Source organism: Eptatretus burgeri, chromosome 3 (genome assembly GCF_056783735.1).
Source record: "Eptatretus burgeri isolate ZD-2024b chromosome 3, Ebu_testis_v1, whole genome shotgun sequence".
Taxonomy (NCBI): domain Eukaryota; kingdom Metazoa; phylum Chordata; class Myxini; order Myxiniformes; family Myxinidae; genus Eptatretus; species Eptatretus burgeri.
In genome coordinates, this window is record NC_140963.1 from 4,375,828 (window position 1) to 4,396,899 (window position 21,072).

At 40.0% G+C, this 21,072-nt stretch overlaps 1 protein-coding gene across 2 annotated transcripts in view; it reads right to left on the reverse strand.

Annotated features, from left to right (window-relative positions):
• The window catches only part of LOC147029312 (integrin beta-6-like), a 137,987-nt gene that overhangs the window by 46,951 nt on the left and 69,964 nt on the right, over positions 1–21,072 (reverse strand). For both annotated transcript variants that reach the window (XM_085872270.1, XM_085872269.1), the window contains 4 exons: positions 20,916–21,072; positions 10,987–11,082; positions 10,424–10,513; positions 2,079–2,213 (listed from right to left, as the gene is read on the reverse strand). The exon at positions 20,916–21,072 is cut by the window's right edge and continues 5 nt beyond it. In XM_085872270.1, the coding sequence (XP_085728396.1) occupies positions 2,079–2,213; positions 10,424–10,513; positions 10,987–11,082; positions 20,916–21,072 (478 nt within the window). The remainder of the gene's footprint in view (positions 1–2,078; positions 2,214–10,423; positions 10,514–10,986; positions 11,083–20,915) is intronic.

A 21,072-nucleotide genomic window follows, 5' to 3' on the forward strand; every position in this document is an offset into this window, starting at 1 on the left:
TTACGGGGTGCACTGTGCTCTGTAGAGATTGTCAAGCTGGTCGTCGTCATTGCGAATGAAAGGAAAATCTAATACGTGAGTAATAACAGAAAATGTGACAAGAAATGAATTCAGAGTTAACTCAGGAAATGTAGCACGGTCAAACGATTTGCATGTTTTTTTTTTTCCACTCTGGTGAAAGGAGGTATCTGTTTGAATGAAAAATGGGATCGGTGTCTTCCCCGAGCACAGTCAGCTCCGAGATGCACCGTGCAGTCCGATTTGCTCGAGTTGTCCACTCGGAAGACTGTTCATTTTCAGAGCATGCATGTCACAATGTTACATGGGGTCAGGAACGAGGAGGGGAAGTCCAATTTCCATTAACACCATGATTTGAGGATCATTTGGATAGATCTCAGTGAAGTTAGGGGAAAATACAAAGAACTCATTATCGGTTTACGAAAAACCTATTTTACAAACAGAGAATAGGGGACGTACATTGTTTTTGATGTCCTGCCAGCGATATCCCGCTCATTAGGGTGTACCGAAACTGTCAGCCGCTGGCTTTATTCGATAATTATGGATATGGAGTGGGATATAACACAAAACACTGAAAAAAAAAAAGGCAGTAAAATCGGTCTAAAAAGACTAAAGTGATTTCAGAAAAATCATCACAGAGCGTGGCACAGCAGGACAGATTCGGCTAATTCCATGGAACTAAATAATTATATTAATGGAAAAAAAAAATCTGCATATAGGCCAAAAAAACCATAAAATAATACAATTACAATTTGATTACTGTGTCGAGTTGTATCCTGAATGTATATGTATATATGTATATATATATATATATATATATATATATATATATATATATATATATATATATATATATATATAATATTTCTTCCCTCCCCCCTGTGTTCAGCACATGTTCATGGGCAACAATGCACGTTGTGCCATCGTGACCCATTATCTTTGGAGATCACAGTATGGTTTCCATGTACGATCATATGGTTTGTAAAGCATGGTGCCTGGCCATGATAAAGCGCCTTCAAAAGGTGTATTTTAAGGAATAAGGAAGCTGGTGAAACACTTTCGACATGAGCCCCAAAAACTAAGGTTGGCACAGAAACATTTACAAAGAGTAAAAGTAACTTTAGTTTTCGTTGTGTCCAACTAACCACCAAATTCCCTTCCCCATGTGGGAATTGCCGCAATGACTGAGAAGAAATAAAATTCTGAAAAATAAATAAAGAAACTGAAAACTTCTCCATGATATGATACGTGCTCCATGCAAATCTAAGTGTTCAAATCCATGAAACAAAAGGTGAAACAACCATACCGTCCTGAATACAGAGCTCAGTTTATCCATTCTTACCAAAATGTCCGCTCGGAATCCCATAAAATATCCCAAAGGATCGAAAGCATTCCAGAGTAATCCCATCGGATTCCGATGTAGAACATTTTGGTGAGCCCTCCTAACTTCTTCACTTACCGTATTTTACCTTGCCTGATACTAGTCATCTTTTCAACCCATATTCTTCCCTGCTGTGGCAGCAGAAACACGAGATAGATTTTAATGCAAGTTAGATACGTATGTGGAAGCGGTGGGGATAAGGGGATACTCGGGTATTGGCAGGATTCTTACAGGCTTGATCGGCCTAATGGCCTCTTCCTGCCCTGCATTGAAGTTCCCAGTAACACTCATTGTAATACAGAACATACGTTGATCAGTTTGACATTCTGTTTGTGATGTGAGGTCTTTGTTGTAATAACTAATGAGATGGACCAAGGGAAGATGGCAGGTTTTGGTGGTGTTCATCTGGACAGATGTCGCAAACGATCTCGTATTCATCCAACCTTATCTGGCCATATAAAAAGTCGAAATGCTGTTCTACCCTATCATAGTGTACCAGCAGAGCAAAAACCATATCGATCTGTCGTACCTAAGCTTAAAACCACAGTTTCCATTTCCTGCAACTTTCCAAGCAGCTGGCTTCTAAACCTACAGGGCACAACAGGAAATGTCAGCAGTTCAGGCGACCGGACTATGTGTTTGCAGCACCGAGCAGGCTTCTCCACTCGAATCTTCTCACCTTGTCACCTTCCTTCACGTTGGTGCATCTTTTCTGCCCCGGGTTCACAGTGCCGTTGTGGCACAATGCAGTGAACGACAACTTCACACCTTCCAGTTGCTCCATGACCTCAAGCTCAATCTCCGATCGTAGTTCCTGGCAGAGAATTAATGTGAAAGCATCACTCAATTCACATCGATTTGCACAATTCGAAGTTGCAAAGGACATTCAAAACCGCTGCAAACGTCGTTTTATAACATGGTCATGGAAATACCTGAGACGTCATTTCATTTGTGACCTTAAATAGATATGTGCCATGTCTTGGAGCACGTGAGGCCTTTCGCAGATGACACCTTAAGCTGATAAACAGCAGGCAGCTCGGCAGGTGTCATTAGTCAAAGCTACAAAGCATTGTAGTGGATAACCAATGACCATTATGGGATTATGCCTGAAAAAGGCTTTTCATTTATGAGATTTGTGCTAACAGGTTATGTGTTTGCGAAGCCATTAACGGGGAATCCTGGTCCAAATGACTGGACGTTGGAAAAGGACGGAGTATTGCCAAGGCACTCTCACTATCCAGAACCGCATCTGCTGAATGGGATTCGTTTCGATGTTAACCCATGGCTTTGGAATCCATTTTACCCCAAGTAATGGCAAAACAGAAATCCTGGATTCACCTTTCTTACTGGCAGAAGGAAAAAAAATGTGGAAGGAGAAAGAAATCCCTTATGTGGTAGACCAAATAAAAGGCACTCCGAGCCACTCGATGAGTCAAAGCACAATGATCTGCACATGAATGGCTGAACCAGCGTGGACTCTGCTCTCGTCCCAAGCAGCCAGGGCAGCTTAAATCATCGTCGCGCTGTTCCCATGCCCCGTGAACAAAAGGCCGTGGGCTCAGTAATGCACAAGTTCTCTTTCTGGCAGAGTAACTTTGACAGAGAAAATAAAGTTCTCCATGGCAACAGAAAGAATCTCTACAGAATAGCAAACCCTGAGGTTTTAACATTCCATTGGAGGTGAGTGAAAAGAGATTATCAGTGCATTTACAGAGTCGGGCTGTCCATGCTCGCCCTACACATAGGAGCATATTCTCGTGCTTGCGTACATTTCATTAGCTAGCTCTCTTTCTGGTTTTATTCACCATCCGATGTTACAGGCATTTGTTCTGCCTCAATGAGAATGGATGCATTTTGTGCCTTTAAATTAGAGGCTGATAGAAAATGACTGCGTACCTTACAAAAGCGCATGACATTCAGCACTACTTGGCTGCGCTATGACACTATGCCAGCCTGTGGGACACAGTGCTGATTATCTAGGACAGGCAAAGTGCCCAAAAAGTACAAATGTCATCGCTTGCTCAGACAACCAAGAATATCAACTCTCTGTGACACACGACTGAGAAGGAAACAAAAGATTCCATGAAATTGAAATGTTATATTTCATTTCAAGGACAGCAGTATAGGTCAGTCGTCACAAGTTCACAATTGGCTTGTACTGACAATCATTTGTTTCATTTTGGAGTACAACTCAGTTGAAAAAGCTGTTCAAGCAGAGTTCGTTTAACTTTGCATGTGAATATAACTATTTCGTCTGCTGAAATGGAAGTTCAAGCATTAAGAATATTTGCTTTGCAGGAAATTGTAATAAAAATCGAAATGGAAAATAAAATCTAGATTACTGTAAAGAATAAACAAGTTTGAACATTATAATGAACTATGCAGTAGGACGCAAAAGTCTGAGTCCATCTAAATCAATTATTCTTCTTCGTTCGTATGCAGCACAAGCTCAGCGGCCGTGCCCCCTCTACAATGCACTCTTTTGGTTCGGGTAGGAATTTTGAATTTTCCAGCAATACCTCACCCACTCTTAGCAAAGGACACCGTAGGATTAAGGTTCACCAACTGATGTCAGTAGACGTGACATCCAGTTTAATGTGAATCTGAGGGACGGCACGCACATCATTGAATCACCCTGCCTGTGAAACACTGGGATGAAAGTTTATAGCTGGGTCAAGATTCACCGAAATCAATGGCAAGCTTTGTCAAACAGCAATTTTTCATATTATTTAATATATCTTTTCATTTATTTTACTTGTTAACTGAAACTTTGTCTTAACAGAAAAAATTGAAAGGTCAATACATTTGGGAGAAAGATAAAATGTGTGTGAGCAGTCTGACTATGCTCTGGAGTGCATAACGACACTGTTGGGGAAAGATTGACTTAACCAAGATCCAGAAATTAATAAAATCAATCCCAATTGGAGTTGAGGCAGTTATCCAGGTAAAAGGGGGTCACACTGATTGTTGATTATATACATCACGCCAGATTTGAGTTTTCCTGTTATAATAAGTGTTAATATATTGTGAAGAGTTCAAGGAAATCCCAAGAAAGTGCTTTTGGTTTCATATTATAATAACTTTTTAAAAATCACATCTAATTTAATGTATTCAATACTTATCTCAAACTTTTGTACCCCATTGTTATTCGAGAATGAAGAAAAACATATGTATTATATAAAAATGGAGGTACAGAAAAATCAAATGTGAGTGTTGAACAATCGAGGAAGGAAAGGAATGGGGGATCATTTGTATCGATGTATTCAAGTTTGTAGTATATCAATTTGTTTAGAGTTCCTCAAATGACCTCCACACACTAATTGTCAGATTTTAGGAAAAAGGTGGCGCTGGCAATTGTAAACAAATACAGACTTGGCAAAGTGTGTAAAGAGGTCAATGCATTGATTATTATTGAGGGAATCGATTTTAAAAGTGTGTAAAAGATAAACAATGGAAAGGTGATGTTTCACAACTCACTCAATACCTCCAACTTGGGAGGTTGCCACACCTGAACTTGTGTAGTTTAGATAATGGGTTTCTGCTAAATATAGTTTTGTGAATTCATGTAGTTTGGTGATTAAGGTGGACTCACACCTTTGTGTACCGTACTGTGTGCATACAGTTTATTATGGTCAAACTTGTTTATTCTTTGAAATAGTACAGATTTTATTTTCCATGTTGCTTTTTATTCATGTATTTTTTATTAATTTCTCTCACAACTGAAAATGTGTCATGATTTTGTGGAGCGCCCTTTGTATAAAGAAGATTGAAAACTGAAAGATTAAGTCAACAGTTTTTGTGGCATAGTGGGCCAAATGGTCTTTTCTCATGTGTACAAGCTCATAAGTATCTATAACGATTTTCTTGTACAATAGAAGCAAACCTCACTGGCAAAAAGGAGACTCATTAAATTGAGTCAGCACAACTGTCGGTTCATCGTTCACGTAACAATGGTCACACTATGTTCAGTTTTCGAATTGCCATCACAGTTTATCCCAGACAATGCACACAATAATGGTTTATACTGATATTTACATGTCAATAATAGTACATTCAGGTGAGGGTAGTTTTCTTCATCCTAAACCCAAACTTAAAATTGTCATTTTACTTGGATCATAGTGCATCTTGCCTATTTGAGTGGTAGAGTGCAAGTTGGGATCACAAGGATTTGCTCTGCTCTCTGTAGTGGATATTGGACATCTGCTCTGCAATGCTAATGAAGATAGCAGTGACAATGCATCAAGGCTAAGACATAAAAACCATCACTGCACACTGAATTATGGTACCAACAAAGTTAATCCCTTTCATGTGCTGTACATTGTCCCAACCCAATATATGTTCTTTGGACAGTTATGCCCAGCCATCAGAGACAGGGTCACAAACAATTCAGATCACTAAATAATGATTAATCAGACTGTGTTGTTTTCTCATTGGTGCAATCTTTGGCAAGAATTAGTACCAACACAAGCAAATATGGCTATTTTTTAAATCATAACTGTCCCAAATGGTCAACTTTGCTCTCATTTGTCTCTGATGGATGAACATTGGGATTGTCTTGACTTGATGCCTAGGAAAGGTAGAGGACATTAATTTTTGTCCTTGGGAATAAAGATAAAACTAGATACACAAAATGGGGAAATTCAGAGGGCAAAGCTAAAATTAAATCACACAATTGCAAATAAGTGATGTGGCAAGAACTTTATGCTACGGTGACATTCTCAGAATGAAAAATAAACTACCTTTTTATAAGAAGAATCCAAATTTTCAATAACAAAAAAAAACTCAGCATGGTGCGATTGATGATGGATTCCGATTGATTCTGCTGCACCATATTCTGTTTGAGCATGTTTCTGAACGGTGTTATACTAGGTCGTTTGCCATTGCCTTCCTGGGATCGTAATGAATACAGGATAGAACAAGTAGTGGTACATTCAAACTACACCGCCCCATTCTAAATAAATAAATAACAAATCCTCAATTGCAAGACACCGCCGGGGCACCTTCGGCACCCGGCGATGCCACCATGCAGCACATGGAGTCGGAATTGGGAGGGAGCAGTGTACAATAATTGATTGATTAATTGCACAATTAAAATAAGTAAATAATAATAATAATAATAATAAATTTCTCAATCAATAACCGAATAGCATCCCTAAACCACCACTTTCATCCGAATCTGTAACTTTTTCAAAGTTAAGTAATAAATCGAAAAATTAATAATTAATCGATTAATCAAAAATACCCTTTATAGATAAATCACGTGGTCACAGTCATGTCTAAATATTGGCTTCCTTGCTCAAAATATGGTTGTGATATTGCCAGGATAAGAAATAAAATAATTAAGTAATTCATTAATTAAATGAATAATCAAAAAATAAAAAATATATTGTTTCTGCCAAAGAACATCTTCACTTTTATCCCCAAATTTCAGCTTCCTTGCTTAAAGGATGGCTGAGATATTAATTGATTAATGCCCGGACAAGCAAGAAAGAAAATAATTAATTGATTAATTGACGAATCAATAAATCAAAAATACTCTTTGTAGCCAAATCACTTGGTTACTGTCATGTCCATATATGAACTTCCGAGCTCAACAGTTGCCTGAGATATTGCCAGGATGAGAAATAAAATATATACAGAATTAATAAATCGATAATAATTAAGTAATTAATCAATTAATTGATTAATCAAAAAATAAGCAAGAAGACGTCATAAAGAGCACGATACTTGCAAAAGCCATAAAACAAATTTGACCTTAAAATTTATTGGTGGTTGAATTAATTGACCTGATATGCAAATCCTGTTCAAATTTCAAGTCAATCGTATGCAAATTGAGGATTTTAGAAAGTGAGCCTAAGTTGTTGACCTTGGCCTATGTTTACCTTTTGTCATGTGCTGACCTCAAAAATAATTGGCAGTTCTATTCAGTGAGCTGATATAAAAATCCTGTTTAAATTTCAAGTCAATCGGATGAAAATTGACAATTTTAGAAACAATTTTAGAAATTTGACCCATGTTGACGTTTTGGCCTATGTTGATCTTTTGGCTGATATTGGCCTCAAAAATAATAAGTGGTTCAATACAGTGACCAGATATGTAAATGCTCTTCAAATTTGAAGTTAATCGGATTAAAATTGAGGATTTTAGAAAATTTGGCCTAAATTGGCCTTTTCGTCAATATTGACCTTCTGGCCTATGTTTACCTCAAAATTAATAGGTGGTTGAATTCAGGAAACTGATTTGCAAATGCCCTACAAATTTCAAGTTCATTGGATTAAAATTAAAAGGTGGTTGAATTGATTGACCTGATATGCAAATTATGTTCAAATTTCAAGTCAATCGGATGAAATTTGAGGATTTTAGAAAGTCTAGCCAAAATTGGCCATTTGGCCTATGTCGACCTTTTTGGTCGATCAAATTTTACGAAACTTCAATGCGAGACCACCGCAGGGTCAGTGACCATAATTTCTAAAAAATTCAGAACGATCGGTTGAACAGTTTGGCCTGTAGGTAAGTGCACAAACAAATAAACAAACAAAAACCATCAAGCAAACAAACAAACAAACAAACAAACAAATAGAGGTGTCAAAACATACTTTTCAAAAAATGTATTTGTTTGTTTTTGCCAAGTAACAAGAAAATGGAGTGAAAACTGAGTGTTCCCTTCCTTCAGCACCGGCCCAGCTATGGCGTCATGCTTCGCCTGGATATGGAATTAGGAAGGAGCGGTGTACAAATACACTTCTAATGAGAAATAAAAGGAATTAGTGGACTATTTTGCAAGACTGCATTTCCCAATTTTATAGCCAATAATTTTATATGAAGTTCATTGCACTTCAACACTAACTTATGGAAATTCTAAATGTTATGGGATGATTGAAGAAAGAAAAATCTCACATACTGCTAAACTCCAAATTTATGGGTGAAACAAATAAATTATCCTGGTTATAAATGATCCTGGTTATAAATGATCCTGGGATTAAATCATCTTAGTTATAAATTATTCTTGTTATAAATGATCCTGGTTATAAATGATCCTGGTTATTAATGATCCTGGTTATTAATGATCCTGGTTATAAATGATCCTGGTTATAAATGATCCTGGTTATAAATTATTCTTGTTATAAATTGTTCAAGTTATAAATGATCCTGGTTATAAATAATCCTAGTTTTAAATTTCCTCTGGAAGAAGTCTTTTCTTTCAAGCTTCTAGGTCTCACTATCTGCCATGACCTTTCCTGGGAAAGTCACATTTCCAACCTCGCCTCAAAAGCCAGTCGCCGACTGGGAATCCTCCGTCGTGCTAAGTCCTTCCTCGGCCCTCTTGAGCTCCTGACCACTTACAAAGCTTTTGTCCGTAGCCTGATGGAGTACTGCTCTCCCCTCTGGGCTGGTGCTCCTGCCTCCCACCTTTCTCGGCTTAACGCTGTCGAAACCAGGGCATTTAAGATCATCGGCATCTCCCGCAATGAAGCTGAGTCTTTGGGCCTCTCACTCAATCACCGCAGGTTGGTCGGTGGTCTTTCTGTCTTCTACCGACTCCTCTCCAGCCTTGCCCCCCCTGCTTTCTCTGCGATTTGTCCCCACCACATTTCCACAGGGCGCTCAAGGTCCGCCAAAAACCCCCTTCTGGTAAAACTACCAAAATCACGAATCACTGCTCATCTTCACTCTTTCATTCCTCTTTTTTCCCGCCTTTGGAATAAACTTCCTCACTCTATTCTTTTCCATTCTTCCCTCCAGGCTTTCAAAACAGCTGTTCACCACCACCTCTTATCTTCCCCCATCCAAATCCTCGATCTTTTCTACCCCCGATAATCCACCCAAGCCCACTTCCTTCATTTCTCCTGCTTTCCTTCCTGAAAGTCCCTGAAATGTCCATCTTCTCTTCGCCATGTTCCCCGTCCCATCTTCATCCCTATCCCTTCCACAGTTCACCTAATGTGTCTGTTCCCCACTGTTTTGTCCCTTCCACTCCCGCCCCTCTTGTCTCATGCCTCCTTGCTGTGAGTTGTGTGTTTGCTCTCATACGAGCCTCGACCAAGGTATACAAAAAAAAAAAAAAAATGATCCTGGTTAAAAATAATCCTAGTTTTAAATGATCCTGGTTATAAATGATCCTGGTTTTAAATGATCCTGGTTAAAAATAATCCTGGTTAAAAATAATCCTAGTTTTAAATGATCCTGGTTAAAAATAATCCTGGTTATAAATGATCCTGGTTTTAAATGATCCTGGTTAAAAATGATCCTAGTTTTAAATGATCCTGGTTTTAAATGATCCTGGTTTTAAATGACCCTGGTTAAAAATAATCCTAGTTTTAAATGATCCTGGTTTTAAATGATCCTGGTTTTAAATGATCCTGGTTATAAATTATTATTGTTATAAATAATTGTGGTTTAAATTATCCTGGTTATAAATGATCCTGGTTATAAATTATTCTTGCTATAAATGATCCTGATTATAAATGATTCAAGTTATAAATGATACTGGTAATAAATTATTTAAGTTTTAAAATGATCCTGGTTATACTTTGGGTTAAATACCAGTTATAAATTATCTATATTATACGGTTATAAATGATAAGCAACCCTAAAATAAACGATGGCAAACTTAAAAAGAAAAAAACAAAGAAAAAGAAACGAGTGAATGAATTACTGAATATATATATATATATATATATATATATATATATATATATATATATATATATATATATATATATATATATATATATATATATATATATATATATATATATATATAAGAAAAATGAGAAACCCCTTATGAGAGAGCTATGAGGTTTCAATGGCAAGTATTGTTGGATCTAAGAAATAGATATGCATGAGTTATTGCCCCATAAAACGTGCCTCCACTTCTACATACCCTTACCTTCACACCACTCCCTCCCCCACATTTTCCTTCCTCCACCATCACTGTAACTTATTAACGACCCAGCACAAACGTATTTCACATTACACAGAGAAACAGTGCTACCAGTGTTAAAGTAGAATGAAACCTCCAACCTTGTATGCCTTCAGAATAAGGTCCTGGACATTTCCAGAGTTTTTCATCAATTGTCCATATGTGGCTCCAGGTATCAACTTTGAGTAGTTCTGAATGAATAAATAAATAAAAACAATGTTAAATGTCATTCAAACACAATGTGATTCATCCACTTGATCTCTTGTTATTTCCCACAACTGGTTTGACACTCATTTTACCCACAAAGCACAATCAGTCCTTATCCATCCCTGTTTGTGTCAGACATGATTCATTTTTATACAGGGTAAAAAAAAAAAGGGGGTTGTCGTTAATGCATTTTGTTCTGCTCAGAAAATGAACTAACTTTTTTTTTCTAACTCATGTAGTTTGGCTATTACTCATATACTCACTCTTAAGTAGTTGTGTGCCAGTTAGTTATTCAACACAATTGTTTGCTTCATAATAGTATGAAGTATGTGTGTGTGTGTGTGTGTGTGTGTGTGTGTGTGTGCGTGCGCGTGCATGTTTGCAAACACACATATGCATATCTCCACCTCATGCAATCGTTTCCCCGACCCCACCCCCCTCCCAAGACACCACTCACCGCATAATGACCCATCCACTTTTTTGTGACGGCGAAGATGAGTTGAATGTTGTTCTCGGTGAGTTTTTCAATGACCATGCCGAGGGAAGGGTAATCCTGTGAGTATGACATGGTAACTTCAAACACAATGTTCATATAGCCAGGCTGAATCTATAATAATGATTGTGAGTGTGTGTCTCCTCCATAACTCCAAAGCCATGAAACTTACCAGTCTGAAACTTTGCATGCATACTAAGGGAACACAAAGGTTGTATGAGTGAAAATTTGGTGATTGGGTTAATTAAAACACTCGTTTTGAAGATCATTAATTGCCTTATTTAATTATATCCTTGATCAGGCAATCCTCGGCCACCTCGCTTTATGGGGTCTTTAGGCATATCCTGGCTTACATTGCTTGGGTCTGAAGACATCATGTTTTTTGGCCTGCTCAACCATGCTTTCACTTGGAACAGGCCACAATGATTTCTTAATGATAGTTTTTTTTCCACTTTCCTCACTCTTATTATTCAATGCCTGGTCATCATAGCTACGAATCACTGGGTACATTGCAATGCTTATAAACGCCTGGAGATTCCAGCATTCATGGCTTTATTTCATTTCCGCACAAGCCATAACCTCTAGAATCACTCAAACGAGGCTGAATTACAAAATTGGAGGTCCAGAATTGAACTTAGCAGCATTTCCGATTGCTAAAAGAAAAAGTGTTCATTTGTCTAATTTGGACATAGATTGGACATTCGGACATAGCTATCGCTTGCCAAACCAGTCGTCCTTAGAAACCATTTAATTGGAGTGCTTGCTTGAGTGCTTAAGCCACTTGACGAGCATCCTACAGTCGACGGCAGTACAGTTCGTATCCCGATGGAAATGTAGTCAGCAGTTTCTCCAAATAGAGGTACATACTGTATATGGGTATATTTGTATCTGTAATTTAGGAACTCTCTGCAGGTGTGTGTGTGTGTGTGTGTGTGTGTGTGTGTGTGTGTGTGTGTGTGTGTGTGTGTGTGTGTGTGTGTGTGTGTGTGTGTGTGTATTGCCTGCATGCTTGGTTACGAGGGCACCATGGTGGCAAAGTTTAATTCCGTATCTTCGAGCATATTGGAACACCTCTCTGTCTCTCTGTCTGTCTGTGTGTCTCTCTCTGAACGTATCTGGATGGTGGTTATGCCCAGATGGTGGTTCGCTCCGCACATATCTGCATGGTGGTTATCTCTGCACGTATCCGAACGGTGGTTATGCCCATATGGTGGTTAGCTCCATACGTGTCTGAACGGTGGTTATTTCTGGATGGTGGTTTTCTCGAGACGTGTCCAGACGGTGGTTATTTCTGGATGGACCCTCCCCTCACACTTCTTTCCCCTCCCTTCAGGCTGCCTTCCCTTCTCCCACCCCTCCTTACTCCCCACCCCTTTCTCTTCCCTCCCTCTTTTTCTCCCCCCCCACCTAATATACCCATTGTCCGGAGGTTGGTTATCTCTGGACATGTCTGGACAATGGTTCTGTCCAGATGGACCCTCCCCTCATGCTGCCTTCCCTTGCCCTTCCTCTCCCAGCCTTTGAGACATGCATGTTGAACCTCTGTACCACCAGGGAGAGATTGAAAACTCCATGACACCACAAGCACTTTCACCTCATCAATGTACAGTTCATGCCGCAGATGGAGAATGGGTGGGAAGAGACCAGTTGAGCAAGGACCGGGTGAGGAGGAGCAGTATCTTTTTTGATAAGAGTTGTCCCTCAATGCTGGTATGATCACATATCTGTAAACTCACTTCAGCAATGTGGAGTCGAGCATGTCATGCAAGTGTTGGTGAGTACTGCATCAGGAGGCGAGTACTGCGAGTCAGGAGGTGGGACGTGCTTCTGGTATTCAGCTCACATGCGGTAGACTTCTCGCAGCCACCAGGCGCTGCACCACCACTTGTCTCTCAGAAGCTGTCCAAAATTTTCAACATTTTAACAGCACGACAAAGAGTAGCACTTTTCTAGATCCATCCTCCTCGAGTGCCCCCCTTCCTCAAATTAATACTTTTCAACATTTTTTTTTCAGAAAAAACTGAATCATGCTTTTCAAGTCAAAACAGACAAAAAACCCCCACGTCATCAGACTTGTATTGTTCATCAAAACAATATTTTATACTGTCCCATCATTTTTTGCATTTATGGGCAATCTTTTTATTTCCCAATGGACCATTTCACTGAAATATTTGAAAATTTTGAACCTTTGTCAAATGAGCTGCACCACTGTTGTCAGGCAGATAGCAACAATATGCAACAAAGTCTGTATTTTTATGTCATTTGTGATGGTTGATACTCGAAACCTGCTCGACACTCAACAGATTTACACATTCAAGGCCGTCCTTTCTTGAGTTGATGGCTTTCCTGATCCTGGTATTTTAGCAGCTGGTATCGGGTAGGGTATCTCACATTGCATACAGGACAGCTGAACGACTTCTCTGATTTCTTGGCATGCTTTCCACCATGAACATGCAGGGTGTGATGAACACTCTCAGCATTAGAGGAGTACGAGCTTCAGCATTTGGCGCAGACTCCACACAATATACAGTACATGTAAAGTGTATCACTGGCTTGTCAAACCTCTGGGGAGCACACAGTTGTCAGAATGTCGTGAAGTGGTCAGGATGTTCTGGATCCATAGTAACTGGTTGAATGTGCCAGAATTCAGAGGACGGTATGATCCACACCTTCACAGCTGTCACAGGTTTGGCCTCACAGCGACAAATGGGTTCATTGCTACACCCTTTCTTGAATGGCACATGAACTGACCACCTGTCAATGCACTTCACAAAGAACTTGCACCCCGCCAGCAGTTTGATTGGATACACACTCATGTTGAACATCTGTTTCACATCGTCATAGTCATCTCAGAATGCTGTCAATCACATTCATTGTAACTGAAGTGATTGTATGGCCTTTATGGGTTTTGTCATCCCAGTATGTATTGATGATGTCCAAAGAATTGTTGAAGACATGTCTCTCTTCCTCAAGCAGATCAGTTGAAGAGAGATTTTGACAAGCTGGCAGTTGCTCCTCATTAGGCAGACAGAGACATGCCTGCAAGCCACTTTGAACATGCGTACACATGTACACATGTAAAAGATAAAAAGTGCTCGGGGTACCACTAGCACTGGCCAGCCATGAAATCACAGTGTGGCTGGCTGTGAATCGAGGCATGCCACATCGGTGTAATGCGTATGGTGATTTCAATCAAGCTATAGGCTCAGAGTGAGGCCCAGTGTCATAGTGATGTCATGCATGCTGGGCACAAGATGTTAGAACTTTCTCAATTTTAATTGATCTGGATGTTTTTCATTTTGTTTTTGGTTTTTTTTTGCAGTCAATTGCAGGTTTAAGATCAACATTTTCAAAAAGCATTAACCTTCCTACTCTTTGTACGAGTGAAAGAAATGCGGGTACGTTTTGACGGCCCCTTGATAGACTTTAATGATCGGTTCACTTGCGAGCTCTTGGGGCATGGAGTCGGATGAGAGGATTTATGGGTTTTTGGGAATTTTTTCTGCGTGACAGATTGTGTTCCTGGTTCTGCAGTGCCTGCTCGAGGGTACCATTGGAGTTGGTGTTCCCACAGGCTTGCCACCAGAAAGCTCGAGGTCCGAACCTTGGTTTGGCTCCCTGGGAGGCTACCTCATCTTCTGGTGCATAATCTTGGGTCCCTTTCTCTCCCGGTTCACGACTGGAACCACATCTAGCATGGGATTCCAAGAGGCCTCTGTTTGTGCCATCTGGAACGATCCGTGTTTATCTGCAAAGTCCACTTTAGCCCCACACCCCTTCTTTTCAGTATTTTCCTCTCAAGATGCATAACAATAAAAGAATGAAGATTCTATTGTGGGCCAATCATGTGCGGTACCCCCATCTTTCTCCAATCAATTTGTTCTCTCCTTTGCCAACATCCGAGGTCTTCATTCCAACCTCAACCCTACCAACCATCTGCTAAAATCATTGAGACCAATGTCTTATTCCCTACTGAGACTCAGATTGCTGAACCCATCCCCATGACCAACTTCCACTGCCCTGGCTAATCCTCCACCACAGTTTACTGTTCAAACCTGGAACATGTGCTGATGTCCACTTCAATATCTCTGCTCCTCACATTTTCCATTTTAAGCTTTCCAACCCTGATTTACAACTTCTCTGTCTCAAAGCCTCCATCCTAAATTTCATTAAATTCATCTACTGCTTCGACCGTTCTTCCAACTCTGACAATCGCATGCACCTCCTTTACCACCTCACTACCTGTATTGAGCTAATCGAGTAATCCTCTCCATCTTGTGAAATTCTTCTTGGCGATTTTGACATACAGAACTCCTCCTGGCTTTTCCACCCCATCCGCGACCAGGCGACAACTAAAGCCAAATTGTTCGCTATCCTCATTGACCAATTGCCAACCCCTCTCTAACCCCACCCGTATTCCTGCATGCTCCTCCAATAACTCCAACGCGCTGGATCTTTTTCTCACTTCTTTTTTTTCTCAAAAACCTCATCTTTACACCAATATCCTTGTTGCTGCACCTGTTGCATCTTCAAACCACTGCCTCGTTACCACCTGCCATCCCATCCAGCAGTATCAGTATTCTCAGTCCAACTCCCACATCCTTTGCATTGGCATTATGACTTTGCCAACTGGGATGAGCTTCACCAATTTTTGCACAGACTACCCCTGGCAAGGCTCATGTTTCTCCACTGATCCTTCTACTGAAGCAAATAAAATCACTGAAGTCATCCACCTATGTATGTCTCTTCGCAGACCCTATTCATCTATATGCAGAAAGCCATAGCCCCCAACTGGTTCTCCCATCATTGCGCCTCCTCTGCCTCCTTGAAAACCACCTCTTCAAAGTTTGGAAGGCTTCATCTTCAGATCATAGTCATAGTGCTTTTGTGACTTCCTGCAACAACTGGAGGTGCATCATCTCCGAAGCCAAAGCTACCTTTATCCAGCAGACTTCTGACAAGCTCTCTTCTCTCTCAAGCAGCAGTGCCTTCTGATCTTTGGCCAAGCACATCTCCACCAACTTCTGTGAGTCATCTCTTCTTCCTCTGAACAACCACAATGCCTCCATATCCAGCTCTCCTAAATCCAAAGCCAACGCCTTTGCCTCTCAGTTTGCAACCAACTCGACTCCACATGACTCCAAAATAACTCCTGCTTTTCCTAAATCCAACTCACTTATGCCTGTCATCAAATGTTTTATTCACAAAGTTCACCAGACCTTGCTCTCCCTTGTCAAGAACAAAGCTAATGGTTGGGATGGAATTCCTGCTGTTGTCATGAATTTGCTCCTATTTTCTCCAAGCTTTTTAAACTCTCCTACTGTGCCGGTATTTACCCAAACCTCCTGGAAGCACACCTATGTGTGTCCCATTGCAAAGAAGGGTAACATGTCTGATCCCTCCAATTAACATCTAATTGCCTTGACCTCCAATATTTACAGTCATGGAGTCTCCAATCAATAAACAACTTTTAACCCACCTCAAATCAAGCTCTTTCATCAATAACCACCAATATGGCTTTCCCAAAGCCAGGTGTATTGGTGACCTTCTGGTCTATGATGCCAAATAATGGTCTTCAGCTTTCAGAAAAAGTCGAGTTGTGCTGGACATCAGCAAAGCTTTCAACAGAGCCTGGCACAAGGTTCCTAACAATGCTCCCAATATATGATATTCAGCTTCAGCTTATCTCCTGGTTTGTCAGCTTTTTTCTGGCTCGGACTGACCCACACAACATTAATTTTGGTGTTGTTCAAGGTGTGGTGTCCCTCAGCACCCCCTTCCCTCTCTTCAGACATTGATAGAATCACAAACTGGCAAAACACTTGGAATATGTCTTTCAATCCTGAAAAATCTCACACTCTCACTATCGCTCTCTCTCTCTGAAAGGACCGTCTGGCAAACCCTCCTGTTTACTTTATGAACAATCCTCTTGAAGAAGTTCAGTCATTCAAACATTTGAGTCTCACAATCAACCGTGATCTTTCTTGGGAAAACCACATTTCAAAAGTTCGCCTCCAAAACCAGTCAACAACTGGGTGTCCTCCATTGGGAAAATTCCTTCCTTGGCACACCTGAATTTTTATCCACCTATAAAGCTTCATCCACAGCTTGATAGAGTACTGCTCTCCCCTCTGGGCTGGCTCCCCAGCTTGACGCTGTGGAAACCAAGGCCTTGATGATCATTGGAATCTCCCGCAATGAAACCGAGTTGATGGGCCAATCTCTTTCACATCGCAGACAGGTCGGTGGTCTCTGTCTTCTACCGCCAAGTCGGATCATCCCCTGTCCAAAACCATGATCTTTTCTACCTCCATTAACCCTCCCCAAGCCCACATCTTTCCAAATTTCCACTCTTTCATTCCTGAGAGTTTGTTTTTGTGTCCACTTTGTCCATCCCATGCATCCTCCCCAACCCCTCATTCTTCCCCACATCACTTATTTGTCCAAGTCTCCCTCTATTTTGTCCCTCAGTCATACTGTTGGTGTGTTCCTCCCTGTCCTTCTGTTGTTCCTATTGCTCTGTTCCATCCTGATCCATTCTATGTTTGAGCTCCTCCACGAGCCACAACTTTGTATACAAAAAAACTCACATCAGCTTCTCACCCACTACAGTTCAGAACTCAGACCAGTGATGGAATACTGATCCCATGTCTGGGGCAGTGCTTCTCCGTCAGTCATCAGTATCCTGCATCGCATCCAAGCCCAAGGCTGTCTGATTGATTAATGATCCTACTTTGTCTCGTTCTCTCCAACCTTTGACCCACCGTTGAGCACTCTCTTCACTCTGCATCTTCTACTCCAGTACTAACACAGTCAGTGCTCTGTCAAACTCTCTGTTTCTGTCCCTCCTCCTCCTCTTCACACTGTTCGTAACTCCTGTCTAGCTTCTACACGTCACCCTGAGTTACCCTCACTTTCCTCTGTACCAATCGCCAAGCTTCCTCCTTCCCCTGCGCTGCATGTCCTTGGAGCAGCCAATCCAACAGTGTTCCCAACTTCTCTCAACTTGCAACAATTCCAGTCATTTATCAATCAATCATCTAGATCTCATTTAATTATTACATTTCCCCATATTCTTTCTTTAAAGCCAGGAACATAGAGAGTATAAGAAGCGTTGGAGGAGATGAAAGGAAAAGAGGATGTGACAAATAATTGTGTGATGGTAGACATGGCAGAGGTTGATGAGAACGGTATGCATTATGGTACGCATAGGCAATAGAAAGGAGAAAAGGGAACACCATGGAGAAGAGAACTGAATGAACCTATTGTAAAGATGTGATATATTTAATTAATGTGGGATGATATAGCACAGGCATGATTGACCATATGGACTCCTTCTGCATCAAAGTTCTTTGTCGCTTCCTTGTAAATCAAGGAAATGTAAAACAGGAGGGGGGCATTTGTCCCATAATGCCGACACTACATCACAGCCACACTATTCCAAGCTAGAAGTTTATGGACTCACTTTCTCTGGAAGGGAGTGGTGGGGTGGGGGAGAATGGGGGAGGGGGTGGTGAGGAGTAGTGGGGTGGAGAAAAGTTTTTGAGGCACAAGGTCAAGTATATCCTTGTATAACCCTGAAATAAAAGTTGAATTCCAAGATAACTCACGAGGGTGGTCCGTGCAATTCGATTTGGCATTGCCCTCACCTCGAGATGTGGATTTGATTAATCTTGTGATGTCACGTAGGATTTCTCCAAAAATATAAGCATGTAGAAACAGCGAATTGCAAATGGCCATCAGAAGTAAGTACGTTAATTAATCGAACAGATGTAAAATTACATGATTGTGATCACAGAAATTAATTTAAGGGTTAAAATGTGAGTGAAGGCAGCAGTATTGAAGATAGGCATTCTAATCTTCTGGAAAGCAGGCTTATTACAAGAGAACGAACATATTGTCAATTATCGACATTTTCCCACCTGGATTATTAAATACCCTCACAGAGGAAATAATTACCTGTCCCACTTGATCTCGAGTATTTACGTATATTTTGGAGTGTTAGTGTACGTGAAGTATTAACGTATATATTGGAGTCGACATGTAAAATCCCTCTCATCAAACCTAAAGTTCTTTAATCGATTGATGTCCAAACTTAAGGTTTTTTTTTGGTGTTTTTTTTAAAGCACAAGCAATGCACTCAGCACGAGGCACACAACGAACGAACCCACTGATGACTAGTTATTCTTATCCGCACTCTTCTTTATGCCTTTCCACTTATACACTTGGACCAAGAACTCCGTGAATGCCCGCACTCTACAAACAAGTCCAAATAAAGTAGTAGATCATAAAATGCACGAGAAACTGCTCTTGAACACGAGATAGTTCAATATCTGAAAGTAACCAGAAATTTCCTGAACTCTTGCAATCCCTTCACATGGCTTAAAGTCTAACTACAATGTAATACCTTGTTATCTTTTTCTCAACTCAACGTTTAGAATAAAAAACTCATCTCAACAAATATTACCATCATATATACTGTATACATACTGTATACACATATATATATATATATATATGTATATATATATATATATATATATATATATATGACAATGTTAAACCACGACACACAAACGCACAAACGGTGATCCCTCGTAAATACTTTGTGACACCCTCCTTGGAAACTTTAAATGGGCAATAAAATTGTCTCTCTCTAAAGCAGGACTTTTCACGTCTCATTAACAGAGTTTTAAAATCATTCCGTCAAGCTGGCCGAATACTTTTGGCCAGCCTGGCAACGTGTCTCAGTGTATCACAAATGGTGAGATTCAGGGGAAAGTTTTTATCACGAGAGACGGGGTGTATCTTACTGACTGACAGACAAATGTTAGTTGAAAAGGTTTGTTTCGGTCAAGGCTCTAATTAAATGAAATGGTAATCAAAGCAATTATCAGATTATGAGTCGCAATTCACTCGTCAAGCAACATCCTTTCAATGAAAACGAACCATCTCTCCATCCTCACCAGTTTATTCATTCCTTGGAATGCCTAATGTTCACTTGAAGAGATGACAAATGTGGGCACAACTTGTTTTCCCCTTTAAAAGATAGCAACCTTGGAATATAATTTATTGTAAAACTGTAAATTAATTTGATATTTGAATCCAGAGAGTTTTAAAGCAAATACTCTGAACAAAAACAAAAAGATTAATTTTCAAAACCAATCAACATAACAACTTGCTTTCGTAAACGTAGTGATGATCGTGGTGGTTGCCCCCATGCACACAAAGCGAAAAGCGGGGAAAAGCAATTGATTGACTTCAGTGTGTCTGTCTGTTTACAAAAGCCGGTTTATGATCGAGGAACAACTTAATTTCAACTGAATGTTATATTTTGAACTTGAATCGGAATATGAATCAGAGAACGAACCTGTAGTTTATCCGTACTTTGGCTCTCAAGTTGGCCTGATTGCGCATGTGCAAAGAGTGAGATAATTGCTTTACTCTCTCTGCTTGTCTGGCAGTCAAATAAAATTTAAAATAATTCCAAACAAGAAACGTACTGTTTTTAAGGACATTATAAACAACACAAATAACTAATGTAACTTGTTAATTAAGGTGGTGCAAAAGATGCTGCATCAATAGCGGTAAACTTCTGGAATTTTTTTATACAGATTTTAAAATGTTTATTTCAATTTAATTGTATCCTTGAACATTGTCGAACACAAATCACCTTTTTGGCACTTTCAAAACCATTCCATTCATCAGTACTTGGACAAAAATATTATGACATTTTAAATCATCTCGACCAATCAAATTTGCTGCTCACAGACCCCGCACATGTCCTTGTTTCTCAAGATTGGATGGGGTGACGTGTTCTATGAACTCTCTTGTTCTTTTAATGCCAACAATATTGATTATATTAATAATTGTATGGTAATTATTTCACTCACCATTCGGGTGTCCATATCATACATGTTCTGTTCATTGAGGTGACACTGCCCATCATGAGGTATAACTAAACCAGCCATCTTGCCATCAAGAGCAAAGTGTGAGTCAGCATCCGTCACGTACACCAGCAGGTGCATGGCTTCACTTCGCCATCCAATC